This window comes from Oxyura jamaicensis, chromosome 24 (genome assembly GCF_011077185.1).
Source record: "Oxyura jamaicensis isolate SHBP4307 breed ruddy duck chromosome 24, BPBGC_Ojam_1.0, whole genome shotgun sequence".
Classification (NCBI taxonomy): domain Eukaryota; kingdom Metazoa; phylum Chordata; class Aves; order Anseriformes; family Anatidae; genus Oxyura; species Oxyura jamaicensis.
In genome coordinates this window covers 6,214,835-6,240,196 of record NC_048916.1, presented here as the reverse complement: position 1 = coordinate 6,240,196, position 25,362 = coordinate 6,214,835, and the positions used below count along the sequence as shown (strand labels likewise).

Sequence of the window (25,362 nt, the reverse complement as noted above, 5' to 3'; positions counted from 1 at the left end):
AGCTCCTGTGCCCAGGCTCAGGAGGGAGCGGGGGAATTTCTGCAGCACCCCAGAGGCAGGAGGTGCTCCACAAACCCCCAGGAGGCTCCTCAGCCCCTCGGTGGTCCCTGGGCAGGTCACCAGGGGCAGGACGTGGGTGACCAGCCCGGCTCCGAGAGGCAAACCGGAGGGAACACAGGCTGGCAGGGGGCAGCTCCTGCCCGTACCCAGCCCCATCACACTCACAGCACGAGAAAGGTGAGGAGAAATCACTATTACAACATCAGCAACAACGAGCCCTAGAGGCAACGATCACCTTACAGGAACGTCACACAGCACCGGAGGCACGGGACGAGGGGAGCTTGGTCAGGCTGGGAGGCAGAGATCTGGTGTGGAAGTACGGAGGGTAACACGGGCACAGCAGCGCCGCATCTCCCTGGGGGGACCTGTTGCTGTGGGGTCGGTTTCCCTGCGGGCAGTTGGTGGCTGCAGTCCGAGCGTCCGTCCTCGGGTCGCTGGGTCTGCGCGGGGAGGACAGCAGCGAGTGAGGCCGGCGGCGGCACCGCATCCACCAGCAACCCGCACCCTCCTGCCGCCACGGGCTCCACCTTCAGCCCCTCTCCAAAAGCAGACCCCAGCCCAGGCTGCAGGGTCCTGGGGCGGGCAGGAGGCGAAATGCCCTCGGGGCTTTGCACCCAGCTCTCTGCAAGCCCTACAAATAAAGCCCCTCGGCGGAGGGGGAGCACAATGGAAGGAAACGTGCTGCTAGGGAAAATCCGGGCAGATGCTTCCTTTTCCTGCCGTGCTGCCCGGGCCTTGCAGTTCCCTGCCCCAGCTCCAGCCCCGTGCTGGGGCTGCAGAGCTGCACAGAGCAGGCGGGGGGGCCCTGCAGCAGCCCCCATGCACAGCGCCGGCTGTGACAGCCCCGGTGCCCCCACCCGTGCCGGGACTCACCGCATGGCTCTGGTTCAGTTCTCTGCTTTCTGTGCTCCTGTTGCTGCAAAGGGAAGAGCAGAGGGGCTGCGGAGCCCGGCCGAGGACAAGCCCCCTGCCCAGGGCTGGGTGCGCGGCCAGCAGCCGGTGCCACGCAGCAGCACAGCACGCACGAAGCCTTACCGTTCGAGGCAATCAAGTTCTCAGCCTGAGCCTCTTCATCCCCCGGAGCTCTGCAAGGACAGGAGCACAGTGAGGGCAGCTGGGACCAGCAGCCCGTCCCACGGGGCATGGGGGATGCTGAGGAAGGTGCCCAGGAGCTCACACTGCTGCTTTCCCACCCGGGAGCCGCATGCTGGGCACCAGGCGCGATGCTCGCAGGGGGGAACCCATCCCACCCGGGACGTGCCTAGGACGAGCTGGGCACGGGGCAGAGCCTCCCCAAGGAGGGACGCTGCCCTCACTCACCTGGGCTTCTGGTTAAAACTGCACCTGCACCTCCTGCCTGCGAGAGGAGAGAAACACCGTCAGCGTGGCCAAGCGGCACTGGGCCACGGCTTTTCCCCACGGCTGCCCCAGCCCTCCCCCGAGCCCCGCTCCCCGGCTCACTGAGGATAAGCAGGATGCCAACGGTGAACAGGACCACGGCAAACACCAGCCCGCCGATCCTCAGGCTTTGGTAGTCTGCGGGAGGAGACAGAGAGACCCGTTTCTGCCAGGTTCAGGGCAGGGACAGCATCTTTTGATTCCTATTGCACATGCATGCACATCCCTGCCAGCACGGCGATGCTCACCGTAGTTAAAGGGGTCTTCCTCCTTCTCCTGGGTGCCCACTGGAAATAAGAACACACAAAGGGTGTAAGGCGAGCGCACTGCGGGGTGAGCAAGCCCCCCGGCTCAGCCCCTGCACCCAGCACAGCCCTCCTGCTCCATGGCAAGGCTCTGTGCTGCCTCCTGCTCCATGGCAAGGCTCTGTGCTGCCCCAAACCACCCCCCTCTGACCCAGCAATTGCCCCGGCGGGTTTCTGCTGTGTTTTCTGGCACCCAGAGGCACCGGTACCCACCATCTGCCACGGCCGCCGGCACCAGCAGGGAGCACAGGACGATGAGCGCCGCGTCCATGGCTGCTGCGAGAGAGGGGAGAGCGGGGTCAGCACCAGCAGGAGATGGGGCACCAGGGCGCACGGGGAGGGCTGCAGGCAACGCGTGCCTGACTGTGAGGGAGAAGCCCTGGGCTGAGCTCCCCCCACCACCAGCGGGGATGGGGAGAACGGGAAACACCCGGCAGCCCCAAACCCTGGTGCCATAGCTGTGCCCCGGCCACCCCAGGGCACTGAGGTTCATGGGGGGCAAAGGATGTGCCGGGAAGGGCTGCAGCAGGCAGGCACACCCTCATTTTGTGTCGACCTGTGCTTTATTTTGAGCAGTCTCCATGCTGCTGGGGCAGAGCAGGACCCCGAGGCGCTGGCCCTGCTCGTGGCACAGCTGTCAGCACCAGCTCAAGGTTGTGCCGCATGCGATGGGGCGAGCACGGGGGCTACGATCGCCCTGTCAAGGTCAATGCCACGTCCTTCACTCGGAGCATGTTTTAATTTACCCCAATTAGCATAGCAATGACCTTCCTCTAACGAGGCCTGTGACCCTTGACAGCAAGCTCGTGGCTGCACTCGCCCCCCAGCTCCCTGCGCTCACCTGCGGCTGCAAGGAGGGCCCGTAAATAACCCGGGTCCTGCCTGACGGCGGAGCCTGTCCCCGTCCCTTCACCAGCACCCACTCGCTGTGCCTTGTGCAGGGCCAGGAGGTGCTGAGCATTGCCCCTCAGACCTCCGGGGGACACTGGGGACCCACGGCCCTGCAGGGGCTCAGAAAACACAGAGCTGCCAAGACAGCACCCTGCACCCCTGGGCACTGCCGTGGCCTTGGCTCCACGGATGCAGCTCCTGCGAGGCACCGAGAGGTAGAGGTAGGTCTGGCCCTGCCTCCGCAACCGTTTGCCTGCATTTTATGGCTGCCAGGTGGTCACCAAGCCCCCAGCGTTGCGCCTTCACTGCGCTCTTGCTTCCCATCGAGAAGCTGGGGAGCGTCAGGGGGCCACCCGTGAGTGCAAAGCGGAGAGGGGCCACCACGCCGCGTGCTGGGGGCACGGAGCTGGGGCCACCCTCGGGTACAGGGGTGGGCCCGGTGCCAGCTCCGTGCGCACGGTGCTGGGCGCGGTGGCCATACATGGTGCGGGGCACGGGCGGACGCGCGGAGGGCTCGCTGCTGGCGCGGGCAGGACGGGGTTATCGGGGCCCTGCGCGGCACCGATAGCACCGCACGCTGCTGAGCCGCTGCAGCTGCCGTGCTGGATGAGCTCCGATAAGGAAGGGGCCCTCGACAGCAGGAATTCAGCGAGCTGGCGGATGCGGATCCCTCCAGCCCCTCCAGAGCCTGACCCAAGCTCTGTCCCAGCCCCCCCGGCTGCCAGAGGGGGGGCAGGCAGCTCAGGCTCCATGGGCACCGGCGTCCCCTGGACCTTCCGTGGTCCCCATCGGACCGTCTGGGGACCCCAGGAGTCCTGCAGGACCCCCAGCAGCCCTGCCCACCTTGGAAGCAGCCCCTGGCCCCGCCGAGGCAGGGAGCACGTTTCCACAACCCCATTTATTCGCCGTACCGAGTCGCTTCCCATGATAATTCACGTCCTTCCCTCCCTTTCCGTGTCCTGTCATTTTGAGGCAAATGTGCTTTATCTGAACGTCGGAGGCTTTCATTTCCCCTGCCTGCAGCTGCCGCTGCCTTTGTGCGGCGCGGGGCTGCGCTGCCGCTGGAGCGTGCCGCTGGCTGCCTCTGCCCAGACAATCCCCCTCGCTCGCCCAGGCACGTAATGCTGGATAATTACCAGGTTTTAGAAAGGCGTACAAAGAGCCCAACAGCTGGTGATACAGTAACTTCTGGTTGCACATTTTCCTGTGTCCCTTATCTCACGTCCTTTAACCGTTTTCTGCCCGGGCGGCCCGTGCCGAGCCAGGCACCGCCCGAGAGCAGGCACCGAGACGCCGAGCCGGGGGCCAGGCACGGGCGCTGCTGTCAGTCCTCTGCTCACTTTTTGGCTTCCCGAGCTCCGCGCAGCCGAGCCGAGCTTCTCGCCAAGCCAAGCGCACAGCACACATATGTTCTTTGTTTTGCTCACTCGCTTCTTGCAGCTCACACACTTCTGCGGGCTGAAACTCAGCTCCACGCGAGCGAACCGTCGGGCCTGGCGGTGTCCTCGCCAGAAAAACAAACACGGCGTTCTGGAGTGCAGATGAGCCCCCTTCTCCTCCAAGGCAGCATATGCTTTGTGAAACGTCACAGGTTTCTGGGGTTGTTTCAAGCTGGCCCACCCATTTTTTTTTTTAATTTTTTTTTTTTTTGGAAGCTGAAGGAAAGCAAGAAAAGCAAACGCTGCACGGGGTTTGCCTTCAGCGTGAAGCGCTCGGGGCCGAACCCCGCTGTGCCCCAGCCCCGAGGCAGCCGGACTGCAGGGGCTGCACAAGGGGGGGCTGCATGGCCCCGCTCCCCGGCACGCGGCACCGCATCCCCCCCGTTACCGACCCCAAGCCTGCAGCCGCCAAACAAAGCAGCGAGGCGCCCGTACAAACCACGGCGACCGGGGAGCGCGGCGCTCGGCACGTGACTTGAATCAAAACATGTTTTTTTCCCCTTAAAACTGCGATCGGCTGTAAGGAAGGGAGGCAGAGCGGCACAGGAAGCGGGGCAGCGGTGCCCAGGGCTCTCCTGCCCTCCCGCCTTGCCCCAGTTGGCAGTTTTAATGGGGAAAACAAAATAACGCCCCCCTCTCTCTCCCCCCATCCCCACCCCTATGGGGCCAGCAGTGCTCCGGGGGCTCAGCCGAGCTCTGCAGGCTTGGGGCATCCTCAGCTTTTGGCAGCAGGGGCTCTGCCTGCGGCTGGGGGAGACACGAGGTGCTCTTGCAGAGCCCGGTGGTGTATGAGGATGCAGATGGGGCAGGAGGAGGACGCCAGGCATTTGGGAGAGGCTCCCAGGGGGCACTGGAGCTGGCCGGAGGCTTCCCCACCCTGCTGCCTCCTTGCCGAGCCTGCCGCCAGCCCACCTCGCTCCGTACAGGGCACAGCCACTGCCCGCAGCCTCCTGCTTCTGGAGGACCCCTCCTCGCCTTTCTGCACGTTGTCTGGGCACTGCCTGTGTGTGCTGCGTGTGTCAGGGGGAGAAGAGGGGGGAAATCCAGGCAGAGGGACGCGGTCCCCCCGATGAGCTCTCCGAAGCCCTGCAAATTGTGCCAGAGCAAGGCAGGTGAAGGTCTCAAGTCCTGAAGCACCATTTCCCTTCCCGTTGTTTTGCATAGATCAGCCCTGTCAAGTCTCAGCGATCACAGCCTAACGCTGGGCAGCCTCCTTCCGTCAGGAGCCCTGAGGGCAGCTCCTGGAGATCAGACCTAGTTAAAATCTCCAGTTTCTGTGCAAAGCCCCCAAGACCGTGGCAGCAGCGCTCGGTTGCCTGGAGCGCTGAGGAGCGTGCATGTGTGAATGGACATTTCCAGCTCCGCGTCGATGTGCTCTTCTGCCATTTCACGTCAGCATCAATCTGGCTATTACTGTGCCTGTTGTTGTGCCTCGCTCCTAAATGTGAGGGAAGGAGGATTTTCTGCCCCCACCATGCCAACTCCGACGGCACTTTCCAAATTTGCTGCTGATCCCAAGGCTGGCCAGGTAGAAAACACAACTGACCCGCCTAACATCAGGTTCTCTCTCGTGCATCTGGGCACTACCCCAAGGCAGAGGATATTCAAAGAAAACCCTCTCCGGGAGCCCCAGGAAGCCAAACTTCAGCCCTGTTCTGGCTGAACGAGACTCATGCAGACCCCCAGGGACCCGCCCTGACCTCACAACAACACACGAGCCCAGGGGATCACTGACCACAGCAAACCAAGGCTCTGCCTGCACCCCGTGCTCCATCCCTCACCCACACCTCGGTGCCAAACTTGCCTCCTGGAGGGTTTCTTCCAGCCCCGGGCGGTTTGCCCCAAAGAATCAGGGACTGCTGGACAAATCCGTGTGCCTGTTACGGGGCTCGCTCGCAGCCCCCAGCACGCTGAGCCGTTTCCCCAGGAGCGGGCTCGCCGGCAGCTCCGCTCGCCCTGCGTTTGAGAGCAGCCTCCAGCGGGGTGAGGCTGCTAATGGCTGCCGGCAGGGAAAGCCCTGGGCCCCAGCTGAGCGACAGCCGCCTCCTCCCGCCTGCTGGCTCCTCGTTTGCTTAGATCAGCAGGTGCCATAAAGCTCCAGTTTGCAAATGCCCCTGCCCGGTGCCGCGGCACACCCGGCTGGAGCCCAGGCTCCGCTCGCCAAGCTGGGGGGTCGAGGCAGAGGTGGCCTGGTGGCTCCTGGTGCTAGGAGAAGTCCAGATCGCCACAAAGAACAGCCCAAGAGAAGTATGCCAAGCTCCCATGCGTCCACCATGCTCCCACCATCAGCAGAGAATCAGAGAAGGGGCATTTTCTCTGGGGTGACCTGCTCCTGGCTGCTGTTCCCACCAGGTCCAACCACCGCCGAGCACCACGAGGGGCAGCCGGGGCACAGCCACCCCGCAGGACATCCCCAAGCACCCCAGTGCCCTCCCCGTGCTTGGGTACACAACAGCTGCAGGGCCCGGAGGCTCTTTTACAGCCTGCAAACACACAAACATCCCGAAAGGCAAACACAGGGGAACGGCCACGCACACAGCTCCCCGCTTACCCTACCGGGAGCTGTCCTCACCACGAAGTCTCACCTCCCGACAGAAGCACGACTCCCCACAAGCCTCAGGAAAGGAGCTCAGCTCCAAGCAGGGCCGTGAAACACGAGCCTCACGAGAGGAAGACGCGGGCAGCGCCACGTCCCACGGGCACGGGCTGTTTGCTGGCCGCCCGGCGAGCAAGCTGCAACAGGTGGCCTGGCGCTGCCGCGGCCGCGCTCGGTGCTGGCAGCTTTCCCTCGTGCGCTCCCATCCCTCCCCCCCGTGCTGCCTCTGAACACGGCACCCAGGCAGCGCTCCGGAGCCGCCTCCATCTCCAACCGGGAGTGAAAGCACCCATGGGACTGAAAATCCCAGCGGGAGCCAGCGGCAGCTCTGAGCACCGCGGGCTGGCCGAAACGGGTGCCGGGGATTGCTCCACGTCCTAATCCACGCTCGGCTTTCCCAGGGGGCCGCCCTGCCACGCTGCACGGCTTACTCACATCCCCACAAACCAGCTGGCACTTTTCCTCCCATGGCGATATTCCTGCAAGATCCGAGTTCCACCACACGGCTTCTGATGTCTGTTCCTTCGTTCTCCAAGCACTAATTACACACCCGGAGCGCCACGCTCTCCCTCTCCCGGACGCCTTCCCAGGATAAAACACTCGGCTGTTTACCACTGCCACAGCATTGCTAAAATATTTCACATCACCAGAACGCTGCTGGCGGGGCGCAGCCCCCTCCCCTGTCCCCAACATCCCCACGGAGCCCGGCAAGCACCGGCAGAGGCGACGCACGCCCGGGATCTACCCACGGTGGTCTCGGGTGGGCACGGCCGTGCCTGAGCATCCTCCCCGCGTGGGGGCCGGGATCCAGGCGACGAGGGGACGAGGGGACCTCGGTACCACCGTTACCATGGCAGCCGCCGGGCCGGGGATGCTGGCGGCCCGAGGCGCACGGCGATGCCCCGGGCACCGACGGCTCCCCCGTGGCGCACGGCGACCCCCGGGGGCACGGCCCCGGCCCCCCTCGTTTGCCCCCCCGAGGCGGTGCCGGGCAGCCGAAAGGCGCTGGGAGGATGCGGGAGGGTGTGAGGATGTGCCCCCCCTTCCCCCGGACCCACCTGAGTTCGCCGGGGGTGGGGGGGAGAGGGGCTGGGGCCGGCGCCCCCCGCTGCTCCGAGCCGGGCGGGGCTGCAGCGGGGCCGAGCGGCGGCGAGCGGCGAGCGGCGGCTGCACAAAGGCGAGCGGGGAGGGGGGGGCCGGGAGGGGCCGGGAGGGGAGGGGAGGGGAAGGGAAAGGGAGGGGAGGGGGCGGCGCCTGCCGCAGGGTGGGGGGCGGCGGCGGCGGCCTCGGGAGGGTGGCTGGGGGCTCGGGGCTGGGGCTGGGGGCTCGGGAACGGAGGCCTGTTAATAGGGGCCAGGGGCTCGGGGATGGGGGCCTGGGGATAGGCACAGCTCGCCCCCAGCACCCGCTCTGCCCCCGGGTGTCCAGCAGCAGGGGCTTTGCCTTCTTGCCCACCACCCCCCAGGAGCCGTCGGGCAGCCGAAGGGGATCACACTGCCAGGTGGTCCGGCGGGCAGGGCTCAGGCGGCTCTTTGGGGGCCACTTCCAGCCCAACAGCACCCACTTTGCCCCCAGGTGTGCTCGGGACCTGCTCCCTGTGCTGACTCTCCCCGGGTCCACCAGCTGCAGAGAGCAGACAGCAGACGCTGACCCTCCAGGCTTAGCTGGGCACCGCCAGGCTCCGCTCCCCATCAGGCCAGGCTGGCACACCCGTGTCTGCTCGGCCCCCATGCTGCCCTGGAGAGCCATTTCTTCATGGAAAAACACTTGGGCAATGCCATCAGCGCCAAAACGGTTCCTCCCCTAATAACTCAAATGCATCTGAGATAGAAATCAGCCTCACGGACAATAATGGCACATGTTGCACCGCACGCTCGTTTCCCAGTTTCCAGTAAAATCTAAAAAGAAGATAAACCAGCCCTGGCATTTCAAGGCAATTATGCAGAAGGGTCAGGAGATACAGCCCAACGCAGAGGAGCTGGACAACGTCACGTCTTGGTAATGCACTGGGATAACGTGATAAGGCTGTCAGTCACCCTGCAGTGAGGGAGGCAGGGACGGAGCAGTTATAATCAAGTTTGGGGCTTCTCTGACCTTCCCCAGCCCTCAGCTGTTATTACCCACTGCACGCAACAAAATATTTCGGTGCCGTGATCGTGCCTGGGGACGGCAGCAAGGGCGCTGGGTGCCTGCAGGGGTGCGGGCACATAGCCCCAGCGTTGGCCGTGGCCAGGGGATGCTGGCTGGCTGCAGCTCCTGCAGCGCAGGGCATCCGATGCTTCCTCCTTTTTTCTAGTACCTTTATTCCCTTTACTCGCAAATTTGCAAGGCGCCGCCCAAGGCAAGCAGAGTCGTAAAAAAACTGTCACCGTGGGCTTTTTTTCTGTAGAAACTCAGGTGGATCAGGGGCAGGCTGTGAGCGCAGCAAGCCGAGGGGCTGCCAGGCTGCTCCAGCAGCCAGCACTCGCACGGCAGAGCCGTCACCGCTGGAGGGAACCTGGAGGAGCAGGGGCTCATTTTCTGTCGAACCGGGGCCAAACGTTTTTGTTGGTGTAAGGCAGGCGACGCTGATTTATGCTGGTGAAGGGGCTGGGGTGATCGCCTCGTGCTATTCGAGTCGGAGGGAACGTTGCCAGGAGCTTTAACGAGGACATGATTTCATCTCGGTGTGGGTTGTCTTACGCTGGAGCTACAGGGAGCAGCGCGGGGCGGGCGCAGTCCCAGGGAGAAGGGAGGGAGAGGAGCCGCTTGCTCTCCAGAACTTTCCCCTCCGATTTAAGACCTTTCTCGGGGGGTTTGCCTCTTTCTCCAACTGACAGATGGCCACGAGAGCGGGTCAGGAGACCGAGAGACAGGAGAGAGCTGCGGGAAGGGGAGCAGCAGGAGCCCTTCTGGATTTAGCAGGGCCTCAGTGCCACGTGTTCTCCATTCAGACTTCTCTTGCCTTAACATACCAAAAACACTGCCTTATAAAATAAATACCAAAAATATTGCCTTAAAATACCAACAATATAATACTTAAAACACGACCTCCAATACATCGTCCCTGCCTGCCGCCTCTCCCCGCAATGCACCCCGCTTGTCCTGGGGCCCCCCCCGGCCGGCCGGAGCCCTGCACGCTGGGCGTTTCTTCGTCAGAGCCTGCACTAATTTTAGCCGTGATGAGATGTTTGGGTTGGGAGCAGGAAAGCCCATCCCAGAGGCCGTGGAATAAAGCAGCGCCGCAGAACGGTAACATTAAACCAGGATCCAGGTTTGCTGGGATTAGAGCAGGGCTGGAGCCCCGCGGGGATGCTGGAAGGGGACAAATTCTGTCCCCACCTCGCACAGGAACGCCTGGTCCAGTGCTCAGTGCCCAGCTGTGCAGAGCCATACGGCTACTTTTAACCCAGTACCACCTTCCTGCGTTAGCCCTAAGCCATTCCTGGGGGTCTGAGTGATCCTGGGAGGAAACAACAGAGCAGCAGATGATATTAAAGCTTCTCAAGTCCGCACTCACCAACAGAGCGCAGCCAGCCTGGGGACGGCACAAGCTGAAGTTCAGCGACTCCATGCCAAGCGCTGATGTTACCCAGCGCAGGAGGGAACCAATCTGAAGATTCTTCTCCACAAAACATTTTTGGAGAGAAACGTCATCTCTGAAACCCTATAAACAAATCAGCTTTGACACGACCGAACAGAGAGCTATAAAAGGAGAGTTTGGGAAAAACACCACTAATGGGCGGTGATTCACGTGGTGCCGGTCAGACTGCATTTCTGTAATTTCTGTTCCTTGGGGATGCTGCCCTGCGATTTTCAGAGCACAGAAGAACACGGAGACAGCCCGGCCAGATGTGGATCGGAAGACGCAGAGGAGCAAGCAGGGCCCAGCCCTGCTGGAGCTGTTTGCCCACCACGAGCAGCCCCCCGCAGATGGGGCTTGCTGAGAGCAGCACCGAAGCTGAGGCTGCACAGACAACCACCATCAAAATGCACTGGATTATCCCAAACCCCGCTGAGATCTCTGCCCTCAGCTCCTGACAAACTGGATACATGGAAAAAATGGTTTGGTGCAAGAGACGAGCCACAGCAGAGAGCAAATCCCTCTCCTGGCCAGGCCCTCGGTGAGGCACAGTGTGAGGGGCACCGGGCAGGGAGAGGGGGAAATATTTCACCTGGCCCCGCTCCTGCCTTGCCCGTGCTGTGCTGGATGATGGAAAACAGGAGCTGTTTGCTCAGGTGCTCCAGGAGCGGAGACGAAGATGTGCCCGAGGCATCTGCTGCATCTGCACCGTGTTTTCTTTGGGAACAGCAGAGCACAAAACCCCCGGCCAGGCAGCTGCACGAGAAACTAATCGCTTCTAATCTGGTTAGAAAACTTCAGCCCCTGGGGAAACACGGCACAGCTTTCTGTGAGCCTGGCGGGAGAGACCACTGGATGCCAGGTTGAGAAGAAATAAATTAAATTTGTATTAGGGTCTGCAATCACTTCTCTGCTTTGAGAGGCTATTTCAGAGAGCAGAGGAGTAATAACCTGCGAGGAGGTGAAATCCTCAGCAGAGGTGCGGGTACTCCATGCACCGAAATGGCCCCATTAGCAGGAACAGAGTTCCAGCAAGATCAGCTCTTATTGGGCTCCAATTTTTGCTTTATTCTCTTCCAGAAGATCTGTTTCTCCAGCATGCCGTCTCAGACAGCAATAAAACATTACGAGCTGCTGCTCAGTGCTGCACACTGCGACTTTTACGAGCAGCAACGCAGCGATCCCAGAGAGCCTTTGTACGAATGTGAGCTGGTGCTGTAACTCAGATTGCAGGGAACTCACGATTTAATCAGACCGATGTAAAACAGGGGAGCCGTGTGGGGGCCCTGCCCATATCCCAGCCCAGCTGCCTTCTTTCTGGTAAAAATCATTGCCTTCCCCAGCCCGCACATGGAGCAGCTGGCCGTAACCATCAGCAAAGGGGCTGCTCCGTGCGTGGGAGCCAGAGCCCTGCTGCCCCGTGGCACCTCCTGCCCCCAGGGACACGAGGAAGAGGTACCGAGCAGTGCTCCTGATGCTCCCAGCCCGGTGCCCAGCACCAGCCCAGCAGCGTGGGACTGCCAGCTCTGCCCTGCACTGCCCAGTGCCCCGTGGCAGGCTGGCCCTTGGCTGTTCTTCATGTTCCCATTTTTAGCCGTGGTTTTCAGTGCTGGTCTACCAGCGGCAGCTGTCAGAGCAAGGCTGCTGGTCCGGCTCCACGTCCCCAGGAACAAATCCCTCCCTGCCCCAAGCTGTGGCAGGTCCCCTCCCCACGCTGGCTGAGCTGTAGGGTCATGGTAAAGTGAGCCAAAAACCTTCCCTTGGCCTCTGCACCTTCAAAGCAGCCTCAGAGCACATCGTGGGAGGTTTCTGCGCTGCTTCTTTGAAAAGCTCTTTGAGGTCAGGCTGACTCAGGGCTTCCCAAAAGGCAACAACTCGCATTGTCTGTGCGCAGGGCGAGAGCCACCACCAAGCTCCTCCCGGCTCGCTGGGGCCGGCTCCGGGGCCGGGGGGAGGTAGGTGCTTTCTGCACACGCAGAGCCAGACTTCGATCAGTTATCCCCAAATTCAACTGCAAACCGCAGCCCTTGGCGTGCCAGCAGCCTTGTCCCCCGTGGGCGGGCGTTCTGGGAACCTGCGGGCGCTCCCGGGAAGCGAGGAGGGGACAGGGACGTGCCTGTGGCTGCCCACGCACCGCAGCAGCTTCTCGGCTTTGCTTGGCAGGTATTGCCTGCATCTCCCCCGGCCCTGCAAGGCTGGAGGTGGCCGGCTGTGGTGTGCAAGGAGCCCCCCCACAGCACCAAGGGTCAGCCAGCCGCCCCTCGGGGCCAGCTGGCAGGGATGGGAGTCAGAAATCAGCTGCCTGGCCCATGGGAAGTCCTGTGCTCACATCTCCGGGGAGCTGATTTCTGCACCTCCTCCACAGGATGTGCTGCATGCAGCGGTGCTGAGCCCTCTGCTCCGGGGGTTGGCTCCCCCTGCCCTGCTACCGGCCCCCAGGGAAGGAAACAGCAGCTCTGGGGAGCAGAGGCAGGGTGCTGGGACGGATACGAGGCAGCTCCAGGCTGTTCCAAAGATGCACCGTGACACTGACCGCCGTGTGACAAAGAGCTTCAGCCCCACGGCTGGGGATGTTGCACAGGGAGATGTTGGCCCGAGCCCTGCCCCACCTGCTGCTCCATCACCTGCATCCCCCTGAAACAAAACCCAGGAGCCAGCGTGCAGTGGGCGCTGAGCACTGTGCACTGCGTGGTGGCACGCAGCTCCAGCCCCATCCTTGCTCCATCCTCGCTGCACCCCCTGCGGCACGCACGGCCTCGCTGCTGGAGCCCAGTGAGCCAGGAGGTGCGGGCAGCCCCAGAGGCTCACGGCATGGCCCCAGCCTGGCTCTGGGCTGAGCAGCTTCCCCCAGCAGGTCCCAAAGAGGCATCTGCATGGAGCACTACCAAAATGTTTATTGAGACCAGTGCGGGGCAGCTGGGCACACGGGGAACCTCCACAGCTGACCACGCACCTGAGGAGCTTCCTTCCATCCATCCTTCCATCTGTCCGTCCATCCACCTGAGGTGCATGCCTCAAAACATCTTCTCTGAGGCACGGGCTGAGCATGGATGTTTTCTTTGGGGACACGGTGCAGCGTGGCCCCAGGCCAGGCAACGCCATCCCTGGGTGCTCAGCAGGTGAGATGAAGAAATCCGGCACCAGTTACTGAGCCAGCAGCTGGGAGATGCCACAAGTGGAAGGGGGGCTGCTCTCCTTCATGCTCCACCTCAGGATTCAGCTTCTGTCGCCGCAGCTCCCTGGGACCGCCAGCCTGCCCCTCACTGCTGCCAAAATCCTTTTGGTGCAGCAGGGACCCGAAGGCGACTGCACGCAGTTCCAGGAGCGAGTGCTTGCACAGACCATTTCCACAGCATAGAAAAATAAATAAATGGGCTTTTATCTGATGGGGAGGAACTTCATTTAAAAGGCGCTTCCTAAGCCTCTCTGCAGATGTGGGAGCGACCACCGCTCCCCCCAGCAGATGCTGGGGGTGTGCCTGGGGGCTCCCTGCTCAGCTGTCCCCGCAGCATGCAGAGGAAGGGGCTCCCTCACCATGGGCACCCCGCGGCTTTCCTGGTCCTGCTTTGCATCCGCATCCTCCTCCGCGTGGCTGGGCAGCAGCCCCTCGCCCGCCGGCCGTGCCCCTGTCCTGCCGGTGAGCATTTTCATGGCACCGCAGTCCAGACACTTCTGTTTTTACAGGACAGGAGCTGCAGGTGCTGGGCGAGGTGGCTCGGAGCTGGCACATCCAGCACTGGCAGCACCAGGCATAGCCACCGCCAGCCACCTCCAGCCACCTCCCATGCCCCAGCCAGGGCAGGGGCACTCTGGAGGTGCTGCATTTTCAGTCTGGGCAGTGGCAGGTCCCCAGCAGCGAGGGCAGTCCGGAGATGTGGGGGCACACAGCTGCCAGCACGTCTCGCCCTGGCGGCAGCAAAGTGAGGGGGCCGGTGCCGGCCAGCGCAGCCATGCGGGTTCCAGCCCAGCCTTAGTCGTTCTCGCTCTGCAAGGGAGAGAGCACAGGGTCAGATGCCGGGACCAGGCTGGATCCATCCCCACTCCATGCACGCAGCCCCGCCAGGCGGCCTCACCTCCATTTTGCTGTATATCCAGGTGAGGAGCTTCGTCACACGTGTGTAGACCCCAGGCTTGTTCCTCTGGCCGCATCCCGTACCCCAGCTCGTCACCCCGGCCACGTACCAGCGGCCGTTGTCCTCGCAGACCAGGGGCCCTCCGCTGTCACCCTGGCACAGAGGGGCAGAGAGGTGAGGAAAAGCAGGCAGCTCTGCCCTGCGGCACCTGGTGGGGACCGTGTGCCCCCAGCTCACCTGGCACGCGTCCTTTCCCCCCTGCAGGTACCCAGCACACATCATCCGCGGGGTCAGGTAGCCCTCGTACACCTTGTCGCTGTTGCAGATCTTGTAGTCAATGAGCTTCACCTCGGCCTCCCGCAGCTTCGGGGAGGTGTTTTCTGCAAGGCAGAAGAGCCGTGGGGCAGGGAGAACCTCATCCCCCCCCAGACCCCAGGCCCCTCTGGGAGCAAGCTGCCACTTCTCGCAGGTGTGCGCAACCAGGAGGGCACCTGCTGTGCACCAGCCCTGCAGGGAACGGCCCTCAGACCACATCAGAAATGTTCTCGCTCCTCACAGGTGCTGGGGCACACAGGACCGCTCCGTGGCACAGCCGGCATCCTCCCTCACCTTCGTTCTCCCTGGTCTTCCCGAAGCCGGTGATGAAGCAGGACCTGCCCGTCTGGAATCGCTGGCCGTGCATGGGGAGGCAGGCTGGGCGCACCTGAGCTGGAGGGAGGCGTGATGAAAACCAGGCGAGGAGAAGAGAGGGGTGAGTCAGCCGGGAGCAAAATAACAGCCGTAGTCACCAGCCCTGCAGCTAGGGAGGAGCGTGGGGCACAGGAAATGCTCCCCTCCGCACTGACCCCGGCAGGGTCCCCACCTGCCCCCGGCCGTGCAGCCCACATGGGGCACCACGAGCGGCACGGCAGAGCCCAATAGCCCCCGGCTCCCTCTGCCCCCAGCCCAGCACCCCCAGCCCAGGGTCAGCCCCAGGGCAGAGCCATCAGAGAGCCTCACCTGAGAGCGTCAGTGGCCGGGAGAGCTTCATGAGAGCGATGTCGTAGTCGTCGTGGTCGTCGCTGTAGTTGGAGTTGATGATGACCTGGGAGACGGGGATGCCCTCTGTGTGCTGCTTGAGGTCCGAGACCCCGCCGTACACCTTCCAGTCATCCAGGATCTTCATGCTGTTCCTGGGGGGTTGGGAAATCAGCAGGGGGTGAGACGTGGGGGGCACGGGGCTGTGCCCAGCACCAGCACCAGGGCTGCCGGCACCCCGCAGCACTCACATGAAGAAGCAGTGCGCGGCGGTGAGCACCCACTGCGCGCCGATGATGGTGCCGCCGCAGATGTGGATGGGCCCGTACTGCACGCTGACCTGCCAGGGCCACTTGCTCACCGAGGTTTCCTTCCCTCCGATGATCCGGCCCAAAATCCTCTGCCCGCAGGCTGGAGGGGAGAGCGAAGGGCTCAGAGAGGGGGCGAGCCCCAGGGGATGCACGCCACAGCTCCCCCCCAGCGGTGCTGGGTGCGCTCACAGTGGCCAGCAGACACCGCTGGCCTGCAGTCCTTATCCTCTTGTTTTACCCCAAAAGTTTTCTTGCAAAAATGCCCAACCCATTGCAAAGACAGCAGGAAAACACTCCCCCAAGCATTTATTCGGCCTTGCCTGCCCTTGTCCGTGCGCCCGGCCGGCCAGCCCGCTTACTTGTGCATCGCAGGGAGACGTACTTTCCTGTGAGACACTGGGAGCTGCGGGAGAGAAGAGGGGGGCACGGCCTCAGCCCCGGCCCCAGCGCAGCCCTGTGGCACCGGGGCACGGCAGGGGCTGCCCGCTACCTGTTGAGGCTCTGCTGGATGGTGTCACGCTCGTTCGTCACCGTGAGGCTCTTGCCGGCGACGTGCAGGGGGATGTATTCTGTCTGCGATGCACTGCGAGGAGAGAGGAGAGAGGGGGTGAGACAACAGCGCTGGACAAAGCCCTCCTGGGTGAAACAACGAGGCTGTGCGAAGAGCAGAGCACGCAGCGGGGTGAGAGGAATTACTTCTGAAAGCCCAGCTGCCGGCAGGTCTTCCTGGAGAAGGACTCGTCCCAGGAGCTGCTGCACACCGGCAGCCACTGGCTCTCGGTGCTGGAGTAGACGTGGAGCAGGGACTGGTCGGCCCCGAACCGCACTGCGGGGACAGAGCAGGGGGGTCAGCGGTACCCAACACCAAGGGTCTCCCCCTCCCCGGGCACAGGGAATCCCACCTCCCCGTCCCCGCTGCCTCACCGCAGCCCAGCTCGTCGCTCCTCTGCGAGCAGTCGACGACGCCGTTGCAGCGCACGGGGCTGTCCTTGCAGCTCTCGGCGGGCTCCTTGTACACGATGCCGGTCTGCGAGCGCCAGAACATAACTGCAAGCAGGCGCACGGGCGTGAGGCTGAGACCCACCCCGAGCAAGGGGCAGTGAGCCCACCCAGATTGGGGTCCTGAGGCCGGCCACCGGGCCTCCCAGACACCCAGCGGCATGGGTGCAGGGCTGTGCTCAAGCCAAGACCGAAGGGCTGCATTCTCCAGGGCCAAGGAAGGGCTGGCCAGCCCCCAGCATCCCCCAGAGCCCACCCCGCAGTAACTCGGCTGCACGCCTCTCCCCCCACTTCTTGGCTCCCGGGGAGGCTGCGCTCAGCCGGCGGTGAGCAGAACTTAAAAAGCAGCGGGGCTGCCCGGGGCCAGCCACTTCCCTGGAAAGCCACGCTCCCTCCCGTCCGCCAGATGTCAGGAAAACGCAGAAAATGGGAAGTGTGCACCTCCCTGCTCGCCTGCCAGCCCTCCAGCCTGCCCTCCAGCGGGATGCAGACCGCGCACAACCCCGAGCGCGTTGGCTGGGGGCTGCGGGAGAGATCCCCGCCCCGTGGTGCTGCCCAGTGCCCCCTTTCCCAGCTCTTTTCAGCCCCCAGGACCACACTCACACAGCAGGATGAGGGCGACGAGCAGCACGATGAGGACGGAGACGCAGAAGATGAGCGCAAGCCGCCGCTGGCTCATGCAGGGAGCTCTGAACATCGAGGATCCTGGCAGCAGGATGGAGGACAGGTCAGGGGGAGCTGCAGCCCCCTTGGGGCACCCAGACCCTGCTGCCCCCCCAGCCTGTGCCCTGCAGCACCCCTGACACCCCCATAGCATCACCAGCTGGTGTCAGCGGTGGGCACAGGGATGCATTTTCTGCCTCCCTCCCTGCCTGGGGGGACCAGGCAAGGGGCTGCCCCATGCCAGGGAGGCCAGGGGTGACCCTCGGCACCGTCGTCTTACGTGTGCTCTCACAGGTCGTGCAGGGGGCCGGGGCCGGGGCGGAATCTGGGCTGTAGGGCTTGAAGCTAATGCCAAGGACGTTTTCTCGAGGCTGCGGAGGTCGGATGCTGAAGATGCTGCTGGCTGCAGAGGCATGGAGGCTGGGAGGGATGCTGCTGGGAGATGCCGTGGTCTGCAAGCAGAGGACACCCCTGTGGCAGTGACTGTCACCCACTGGGGTGTCCCCACAACTGCCACCCACTGCCCAAAACAAAACCCAAGTCGAGCTCCCCGGCACCGCCGACCTTTGCTGTGGGCAGATATTCACCCACAGCACCGTGGAGAGCACGGCGAGTTACGGAGGAGGTGCCTCTTTCTGTACCCCATCTGGGAAGGCTGAAAAACTCCCTGCCACAGAGCTCAGCCCCTTGGGGAAACAGCTGGCCAAATTTTCCCAACTGATAGCTTCAATTGGAGCAATTGAGTGGGCGTTTGGCATCGGGGCAGTCACACCATGGCCCAGTTCCACGGGGCTAGTGCCCCAATTTATGCATCTATCTTTAATTAGCCATTTGAAAAATACACTGCAATTTCCAACTCTTATTTAGTAATAGTTAATAATCGGTGTTTTCCAAGCCCTGAAACGTCCTGCACCCTGGAATGCTGTTCTGCTGTTGTGTCACTCCTGATCTGTGAATTCGCAAAGGAAAATGCATTTGTTTCCTCTCCGCCAGATATTCTCCTCCAGGAGCTTCCCCAGTTTCGATCAGCTCCATAAGCAGGAGCCTCTCATTTTCCTTTAGGGACCTGCTGTGCGTACAGCCCTCCACAAGCACCGTATCCTCTACCCCCGTCCTCTCATTTCTAAAATGCCAGGCACATTTTTGGCGACAAGCCGTGGCCGTGCGCCTTCGGGACGCGCAGAGGACGCGGTCAGCCGGAGCAGGGCAGCGACGGGCCGGCCTGTGCACGGCTCCCTGCAGGCTGCTGCGTGCCTCCTGCCTGCCTCCTCCCCGCCTCCCCGAGCCGTGACGACTGCTGGCACTGTGCTGGTTGAAGGAGGCCAGCCGTAAACAAGTACCAGGCAAAATTTAGACTGCGTTGTCCCAAAGAAGGGGGGGACAGAGCAGATCCGGAGCCTGCATTTGTTGGCAGCAGAGTGCAGCCAGCTCGGGGACCCAAGCCCCCAGCCCAGGGGGCTGCTGTGCCCGTCAGGAGATGGGATAAACACACCCCTCTGAGTCTCTCTCTGCTTTCTGGCCCCTCGGGTGCAGGAGATCACATTTCCCTCTGACCAGAAAACAATCCCAGCAAGAAGAGCCTGGGAGAGGGACAGCACGGTGGTGGCGGAGCTCCGGTTCCACCCGCGCTGCCACCCCGACCCCCTTTCCAGCTGGATTTTCCCTGCCCTCCCGCTTCCTGCTGGGAACCCAGGGCCCTAATGAGCACGTCGGGAGCCTGCTCAGGCTCATGCTTTGTAAATATGGCTGTGCCCTTCCTTGCAATGCGGCACTGTCACTTCCTGGGCATTATCCCCTGAGTCACGCACCCAGCATGGCCACACACTGCCCGTGCGGGGTCTGCCACAGCCGCCCCGCACTGAAAACCTTGGTGGTGGAGGGGGAAACCCTGAACAGCACTCTTGTGCCTCCTCTGAGCTGTGGCACAGCACCCAGGGCAGCCCAGCAGGAGCACCCAGTGCTGCCAGCACAGACCTCCACCCACAGGACCATGGCACCGCACCGCTAACACCGCCCGGCCGCCCAGAGCCACCTCCCTGCTCCACAGCACCCACCCCACGGCCACAGCATGCCAGGAGGTGCTCAGCCTGCAGCCGAAGCCCGGTGTTCCCCATGCCAGAATTTCACAGCAGCCCCGGGTGCAAGGCAGGGACACCATCACTGCACTGCCGAGGGCTCCCCGAGCGGGTCCTGGGCTGGTGGGATGCAGGCTGTCGCAGAAAGCATTGCACCATGAAAAACCCCCGGGCAGCCTTGCACCTGCTGTCAGGAAGTGTGTCCGACCAGCAGGAAAGGCTGAGCTGCAGCAGGTCCCGCACCGCACAGATAAAACAAAGAGCAGGTGCCAGAAACCCTTCCCAGAAAAAGCTTTTCCTACGCATCAATGGGGTTTTTGTAAAAACCCACAGTATCTCTTACAGCGGCGTCTGCGAGCTATCGCCACGTATCTGGCATTTGGCCCGTCTCCTCCTGCAGCAGTTGTAGCGTTGCAGTTATCAGACGAGCAGGATCACGGTGCTGGGAAGGCAAAACTCACCATCACACCAAAAACAACCCCAGTTCACCGGGGGCCAGATGCTGGAGCATCTCCAGCTCCGGATCACCAGCATTCCCGTCCACTACAGCTCCAATTGCTCTTATTCCTGCTGAGCAGGAAGCGCGTGCCCTTTCCTACACTGGGGCGAGCTATTAGCTCCCGATTTCCTCAACAGTCTAAAGTCCAACTATTTTTTTTTTTTTTGAGCTCTATCACAGAAGCTAACAAAACTTTTATCAGGGCTCTCGGCAACCAGCACAACTGGTTAGTGCTGGGTGGCCACCGGCGCACAGGACAAACAGCAGCGGCTTTGCAAGGGTGGTATTTCTGCCAAGGAGCGTGCGCTGCCCCGACAAGCGAGCTGTAGCTGCTGCCCACAAAACCTTTACTCATCCTTTGCTGCCTTTTAAATAAAAGTCAGAGTCGGAGCAGAGCCTCTCTCACACGTGCGGCTGTGGTTTGAGCCATTTTTTTCTGACGTCCTCACTGCAAATGTTCCACCGGCTGCAAGAACATTTCGCGCTGTTGTGGCTTTTAGCCTAAAAGTCAGGCGGACGAAGGAGAGCCAGTAATTTCCGTGCTTTAGTGCAAGCAGAGGTGGGGGCTCGGGAGTGCCCCGGCAGGGACCCAGCTCTGCTCCTTGCACAGCGAGAGGGAATCGCAGCCCACAGCCCAGCCTGCATGCACAGCACCGCGTCCCTTCTCAACTCCGCTCTGCACCAGGGCTCTGAGCAGGGCTGTGGAAAGCACCCGAGCCTCAGGCGTGAGCCCTGGGGCTGCCCACCTCCCCATGACAGAGCCCAGGCCCTGCTCTCTGACCTCCAGCTCCTCCTGGGATGGGGCCACCAAACCCACATCAGGCTGCAAATCCCAGGGGAAAGGCGGGCGGGAGGCTGGGCAGCCAGGTGTGATGGGGAAGGAAGGGAGGGAAGCGAGAGCAATCAGCCACAGTTTCGGAGTGGGAGGGAGAGTGGAAGCCAGGCAGCACCGGCGGTGTTGCAACAGGAGCCGAGGCCCAGCAGCATCCTGGAGGAGCATCGGGGTTGAGCAGCCACGCAGAAAAACAAAGCATCAAACCAGGCAGCAAGCAGCCCGGCTTAAATAAACTGCAGGGAGCTGCCTGAATGGGTGATCATCTTTCCCAGCTGAGCCCTCTTGCCACTTCTCACAACCCCTCCCTGCTGCCCAGACCCCGCTGCCGGCAGGGAATCGCCTTCCACCTGTCAGAGGAGTGCTGATTTTCTGTGCCAGGTCAGCTCACAGAGGGAACAACGGCGACATTGTCCCCGTGCACCTGGGACCAGCCCTCCCGAGCCCGCAGGTGTCCCTGCCCCCCTTGCAGCACCGTGCTCCTGCACAGGGCTCTGTGTTTCCAGCCTGGGAGAACCCAAATCCGAGCTGTGCCCCCACCCCTGGCTCGCTGGTCACCCCCCAGCTGTGGGACCCAGGTGCCACAGAGGGGCCACGCACGGGGAAATGAGATCTCGAAGCATGCGAGGGGACATTTTGCAAGCGCGGATGACAAGCCGTGCCGATTGAGTCAGCCCAATTGGGCCAGGGACGGGTCGCCTTATGCCAGTGTGCAGAGCCCTTCAGGCAGAGATCAGAAAATGTCGCAGGGGGTGAGTAATGACTGCTCACCCCATTCCACAGATGGGCAAACTGAGGCACGGGCAGGCCAAGTGACTCTCCTGCAGTTATGGAGCCGAGGGGGGTACCCAGGGCTCCTGACGGCCCATTTAATCCATGCCACAAAGCCCACGCGTCCCAGGGATGCCCAAAACTGGGCAATTGTCCCCATGTAGAGGCATCCAAATCCCAGCCTCTCCAAGAAACGATGCGGCTGCCTGCTTTTGGTGCTGCTGTCAGACAGAACCGTGCAGCGAAACAGTGCTGGAGGCGGGCAAGCCTGAGCTCGGGGCCTCGGCAAAAGGACAGGGCTGCAGGCTGCCCGGCACGGCGACAAGCCCAGGATGCGGCCGCGGCCGCTCCCCATGCTCCAGGCTGCCTCTGAGGCACCCGGTGCCGGGGGGCAGGAGCAAGGTGACCTCTCCTGCCTCCCCTCCAGCCCCGTCCCTGCGGCTCTGCACGCTCCGGCGGGTGCTGGCGCAGCCGCAGCGCTCGGTGCGCTAATTACCCATGGCCGCGCCTGGGCGGGCTGAGCCCCGTGCCGGCCGGGGATGTTTTCCTCATGACGGGATGCTCGTTGCACCCCGGCGAGGCCCGGCAGCCGAAACCAAGCCGACCCTGAGCGACCCAACCTGTAAAGAGTGCAGGGAACGCTGCCAGGAGAGCGGGTCAGGGAGGGCATCCAGGGCCACCTGAGTGCTGCCACCAAAATGCGGAGGGCTCAGGAGAGCCTGGCCCCTGCAGGTGTCACTGGCAGCGGGTCCGGCTCACCAGGCTGCCCGCTGGCTGGTCCCTGTCCTCCACAAGTCACCCGAGGCACAGCTCCCTCCTGGCTGGAATAGCAGCGGGGCTGAGGGTCCCTGACTGCCCCTCCGACAGCACAGGGCTTGTGCTGGGGGTGCTAGCTGCAGTCATCCTCCTCCTCCCTCAGTGCACCTGAGCCCCCGCGGGAAGCTCTTCGCACTCCTTCCCCCACCAGCATCCACTGCCCAGGGAGCGGGGGACAGGAACCAGCCCCAAAACACCCCAAGCAAAGAGGTCAGGCCCCAGAGCGACCCGCCGTGCCCCAGCCAGCCCCAGGGCAGGAGGAGCTGCCCGTGCCTTACCGGCGAGGTTTTCCCTTCCATGGGCCGCTGCGGGGCTGGGCTGGGGTCAGAGCCGCGGCACAGCCATCCTTCGGTGCGCAGCGCGGCGCCAAGTCAGGTGCGCGGGGACGGGGCAGGATCTGTTTGGCGAGCGGGCTCGTACGTCAGTGCCAGCGCCGGGAGGGAAACCAGTTGGACCTGCCGCCCGGCTCCACCGCTGCCTCTTTCCCAACTGCTCCAGGCCCGGCGTGCAAAACAGCTGCCTCTGCTCCCCAGGGAGGAACCGGGCCTCGGCCACAGGCCGGGGTGCTGGTGAGGGCTGGCCCCAAGCGAGCGCGGATGCCCACCGGGAACCCCAGGCATTGGGACTGGCACCAGCTCCTCGCTGCTCTCCTGGCTGCTGCCTGCCCCGTCCTCCCTCCCCATCCATCCGCACCTCCCCTGCCCCTGCTGAGTGCTGCGAGCACCGGCTGCGGACAGGAGGGGATGCAAAGCCCCGGCAAAAACCCGCTCCTGTGTCCCAGTGACCAGGCAGTCAGAATGCCGTGTTGCAAGGGCCGTGAGATGGCACCTGGTTCCTCTCAAGGCTTTTTCACTCGTCTGCTGATGGAGTGATGCTCTCGAATTGTGCATGGAAAAAGCAACGGTCCTCGGTTTCCTCTGTGGGTGCAGGCCTGGAGATGCTTTGGTTTACCCAGAACTCACATTTGGGGCAAAGAGCAACACAAAATCTGGATGGAAGGGAAGAAGACCCAGCTCAGCTGGGTGCTCCCTGACGTCCAGGTGGGGCCAGGCTGAGGGGGCAACACCAAGGCCAGCTGCTCATCGGCCTCGGTGCGGGATGCAGGAGCCCAGGGGCCAGACCCGTGTCCCTCAGTGCCATGCCCCCAGCCCCAGCTCCGTGATCTCAGCTCCCCGCTGCACAGCAGGGAGGAATGATGCTGTCCTTCCTGGAGGGGCCGCAGGTGCTTTACGTGCCCCACGCTGCTCCCAGCCCCGGCCGGGGTGTGCAGCCTTGGCTGGAAGATGTCAGTGCAAGAAAAGCCGGCACTCTCTTTTCCAGGCATGTTTCTCCCAGCATTATTCATAGCATAAATCCCTTATTCATCTGGCTCCCCACCCACACGTGCTCTTAGGAAGTGCAGCAAACAAACAGGGCCACCCAAGCTCGGATGATGCTAAGCTAAAAAGCCCCCTTGATTTCACAGCTCTCCAGGTGGGGTTGGGACCGGCTGCCCCTCCACTCTGCCCAGGACCCCCTGCCTGATCCCCCCTGGCCATGCCCTTGCACCAGACACCTCCTCTTCTGAACAGCGGCTCCGAAATTAGCTCTGTGGCAGCTCCAGGAATGATGCCTTGCTGCTTTTAACACGAAGTCACCTACAGAAAGCAAGTTACAGAGAAGTGTGCACCTGGGCTTGACCCCGGCAACCTTATGTTAAATGCCACGCTCACGCTCAGCACCCTCCTGCCGAAATCCTTGCACCTTCTTGCTGGTGTGAGCCCAGCTGCAGCCTCCCCACCCCAGCCAGCACTCCGAGCTGTTAATAATGCACCAGGAGAGCCCGCAGCTGCTCCGCTCCCTGCTCCAGCTTCAAGGCCTGAGGGAACTGGGGAGGCAAGGGGAAAACGCTGCTCTCCCCATGGCAGTGCCGTGGCACAGGACCAGCCCAGCAGAGGCGGGCTCGGTGCTCACAGAGCCCGCAGAGTGGTGCTGAGGTGCTGGCAGCGGAGCTGGGCAGGAGCAGGGCACCTGCAGCTCCCGGTCCCTGCCAGGAACCTCGCCGCCTCTCCCGGCAGGTTCTGGAGAAAGCCCTGCAGTGCAGCTCTGACTCAGGTGATTTCCAGGTTATTAAAAACACTGCTAATTCTACGCAAAGCTTAGTCAATTATTTTGAAGATAAAAAGGAAACTCGGCAGTGTTCTCGAGCGCTGGTTAGACCCACAAACTCAAAACCTCTCCGCCCCTCACTGAAAACAGGGGCTGCTCTTTTCTTTTCGCGCTCTGGTTTTATCGCAGTGCTCCGGTGGTCAGCAGCCCCCGGGGCGACTGCAGAGCTCGGCTGTGGTTTTCTCAAGGTGCCCGAGCCAGGGAGGGGGGGAAGCAGCCCCAGCACAGCGTGCTGCTGCAGGACAGGATGCCTGGGGTGTCGGAGAGCATTCGGTAGGGGAGAGGAGAGCAGCGGCAGGATGAGCATCCCCAGCAGCATCCACGAGCACCGGCCGGGGCTGTGCTGCTCACCGTGTCGGAGCGAGCCTCCAGCACGGCCGTCACTTCTCCTCAGCCTGTTTCATTTTCCCCTAAACTGTCAACCATTTCTCCTCTCAGGACTGGCCCCCACTGCCTCTTTTCCACCAGGCTCCCTCCTTCCTCATTTTTGGTCCCGCTGCTTTTGTTTTTCATTCCTTCGCATGAAACATAAGCTGTGGCTTGCGTGGGCCGGCCCGCACTTCATCTCGGGACTTCGAAATTCTGTCTCTGCCAGATTTGACTCAGGAGCTGGTCGCGGGGTCACAGGGCATCAGCTGCTCTCCAGAAGAGAACAAAGCAGAGCTGGGTGAAGAGAGAACAAAGCAGAGCCTGGCCGGGCTGTGTGCTCCTGGAAGCCTTGGGCTTCTCAGGAAGGATGAGTCAAGTTCTAGCTGTGCTCAGAGGCAGGGCAGAAAGCAGATTTCATGCTCAGGCATTTCAGATGGCTCCGAGCAGCCAGCCCCGCTGCGACAAAGGCCCCGCGCCGCAGGGCAGCCGCTGCTCTGAACCTCGCTGTGGTGTCTGCGGTGCTCTCAGTTTCTCTTGC

The 25,362-nt window shown here is 62.6% G+C and overlaps 2 protein-coding genes across 16 annotated transcripts; both read right to left on the bottom strand.

The window, feature by feature from the left end:
- Window positions 1-234: 234 nt before the first annotated feature.
- LOC118178008 (FXYD domain-containing ion transport regulator 6-like) lies at window positions 235-12,063 on the bottom strand. 12 transcript variants are annotated; one of them, XM_035346205.1, is made up of 9 exons: window positions 7,748-7,836; window positions 6,645-6,721; window positions 1,977-2,039; window positions 1,707-1,745; window positions 1,522-1,596; window positions 1,381-1,417; window positions 1,096-1,145; window positions 934-976; window positions 235-500 (listed from the first exon to the last, which is right to left on the bottom strand). In XM_035346205.1, the coding sequence occupies exons 3-8, from the start codon at window positions 2,032-2,034 to the stop codon at window positions 948-950; spliced, it is 288 nt and encodes a 95-aa protein (XP_035202096.1). In that variant the 5' UTR covers window positions 2,035-2,039; window positions 6,645-6,721; window positions 7,748-7,836; the 3' UTR covers window positions 235-500; window positions 934-947. The 12 variants fall into 12 exon arrangements, 10 of the variants coding, with proteins under 10 accessions (XP_035202096.1, XP_035202100.1, XP_035202092.1 ...); XM_035346209.1 differs by having other exon boundaries at window positions 1,977-2,036; XM_035346201.1 differs by lacking the exons at window positions 6,645-6,721; window positions 7,748-7,836 and adding an exon at window positions 12,006-12,063.
- A 172-nt stretch (window positions 12,064-12,235) lies between these two features.
- TMPRSS13 (transmembrane serine protease 13) lies at window positions 12,236-22,802 on the bottom strand. 4 transcript variants are annotated; one of them, XM_035346179.1, is made up of 13 exons: window positions 22,586-22,802; window positions 17,595-17,766; window positions 17,255-17,356; window positions 16,577-16,699; window positions 16,349-16,478; window positions 16,143-16,235; window positions 16,012-16,055; window positions 15,593-15,752; window positions 15,324-15,496; window positions 14,934-15,032; window positions 14,562-14,704; window positions 14,325-14,477; window positions 12,236-14,236 (listed from the first exon to the last, which is right to left on the bottom strand). In XM_035346179.1, the coding sequence occupies exons 1-13, from the start codon at window positions 22,604-22,606 to the stop codon at window positions 14,222-14,224; spliced, it is 1,428 nt and encodes a 475-aa protein (XP_035202070.1). In that variant the 5' UTR covers window positions 22,607-22,802; the 3' UTR covers window positions 12,236-14,221. The 4 variants fall into 4 exon arrangements, with proteins under 4 accessions (XP_035202070.1, XP_035202068.1, XP_035202069.1 ...); XM_035346177.1 differs by lacking the exon at window positions 22,586-22,802 and adding an exon at window positions 20,706-21,196; XM_035346178.1 differs by lacking the exon at window positions 22,586-22,802 and adding an exon at window positions 20,684-20,838 and having other exon boundaries at window positions 17,595-17,769.
- Between the last annotated feature and the right edge of the window lie 2,560 nt (window positions 22,803-25,362).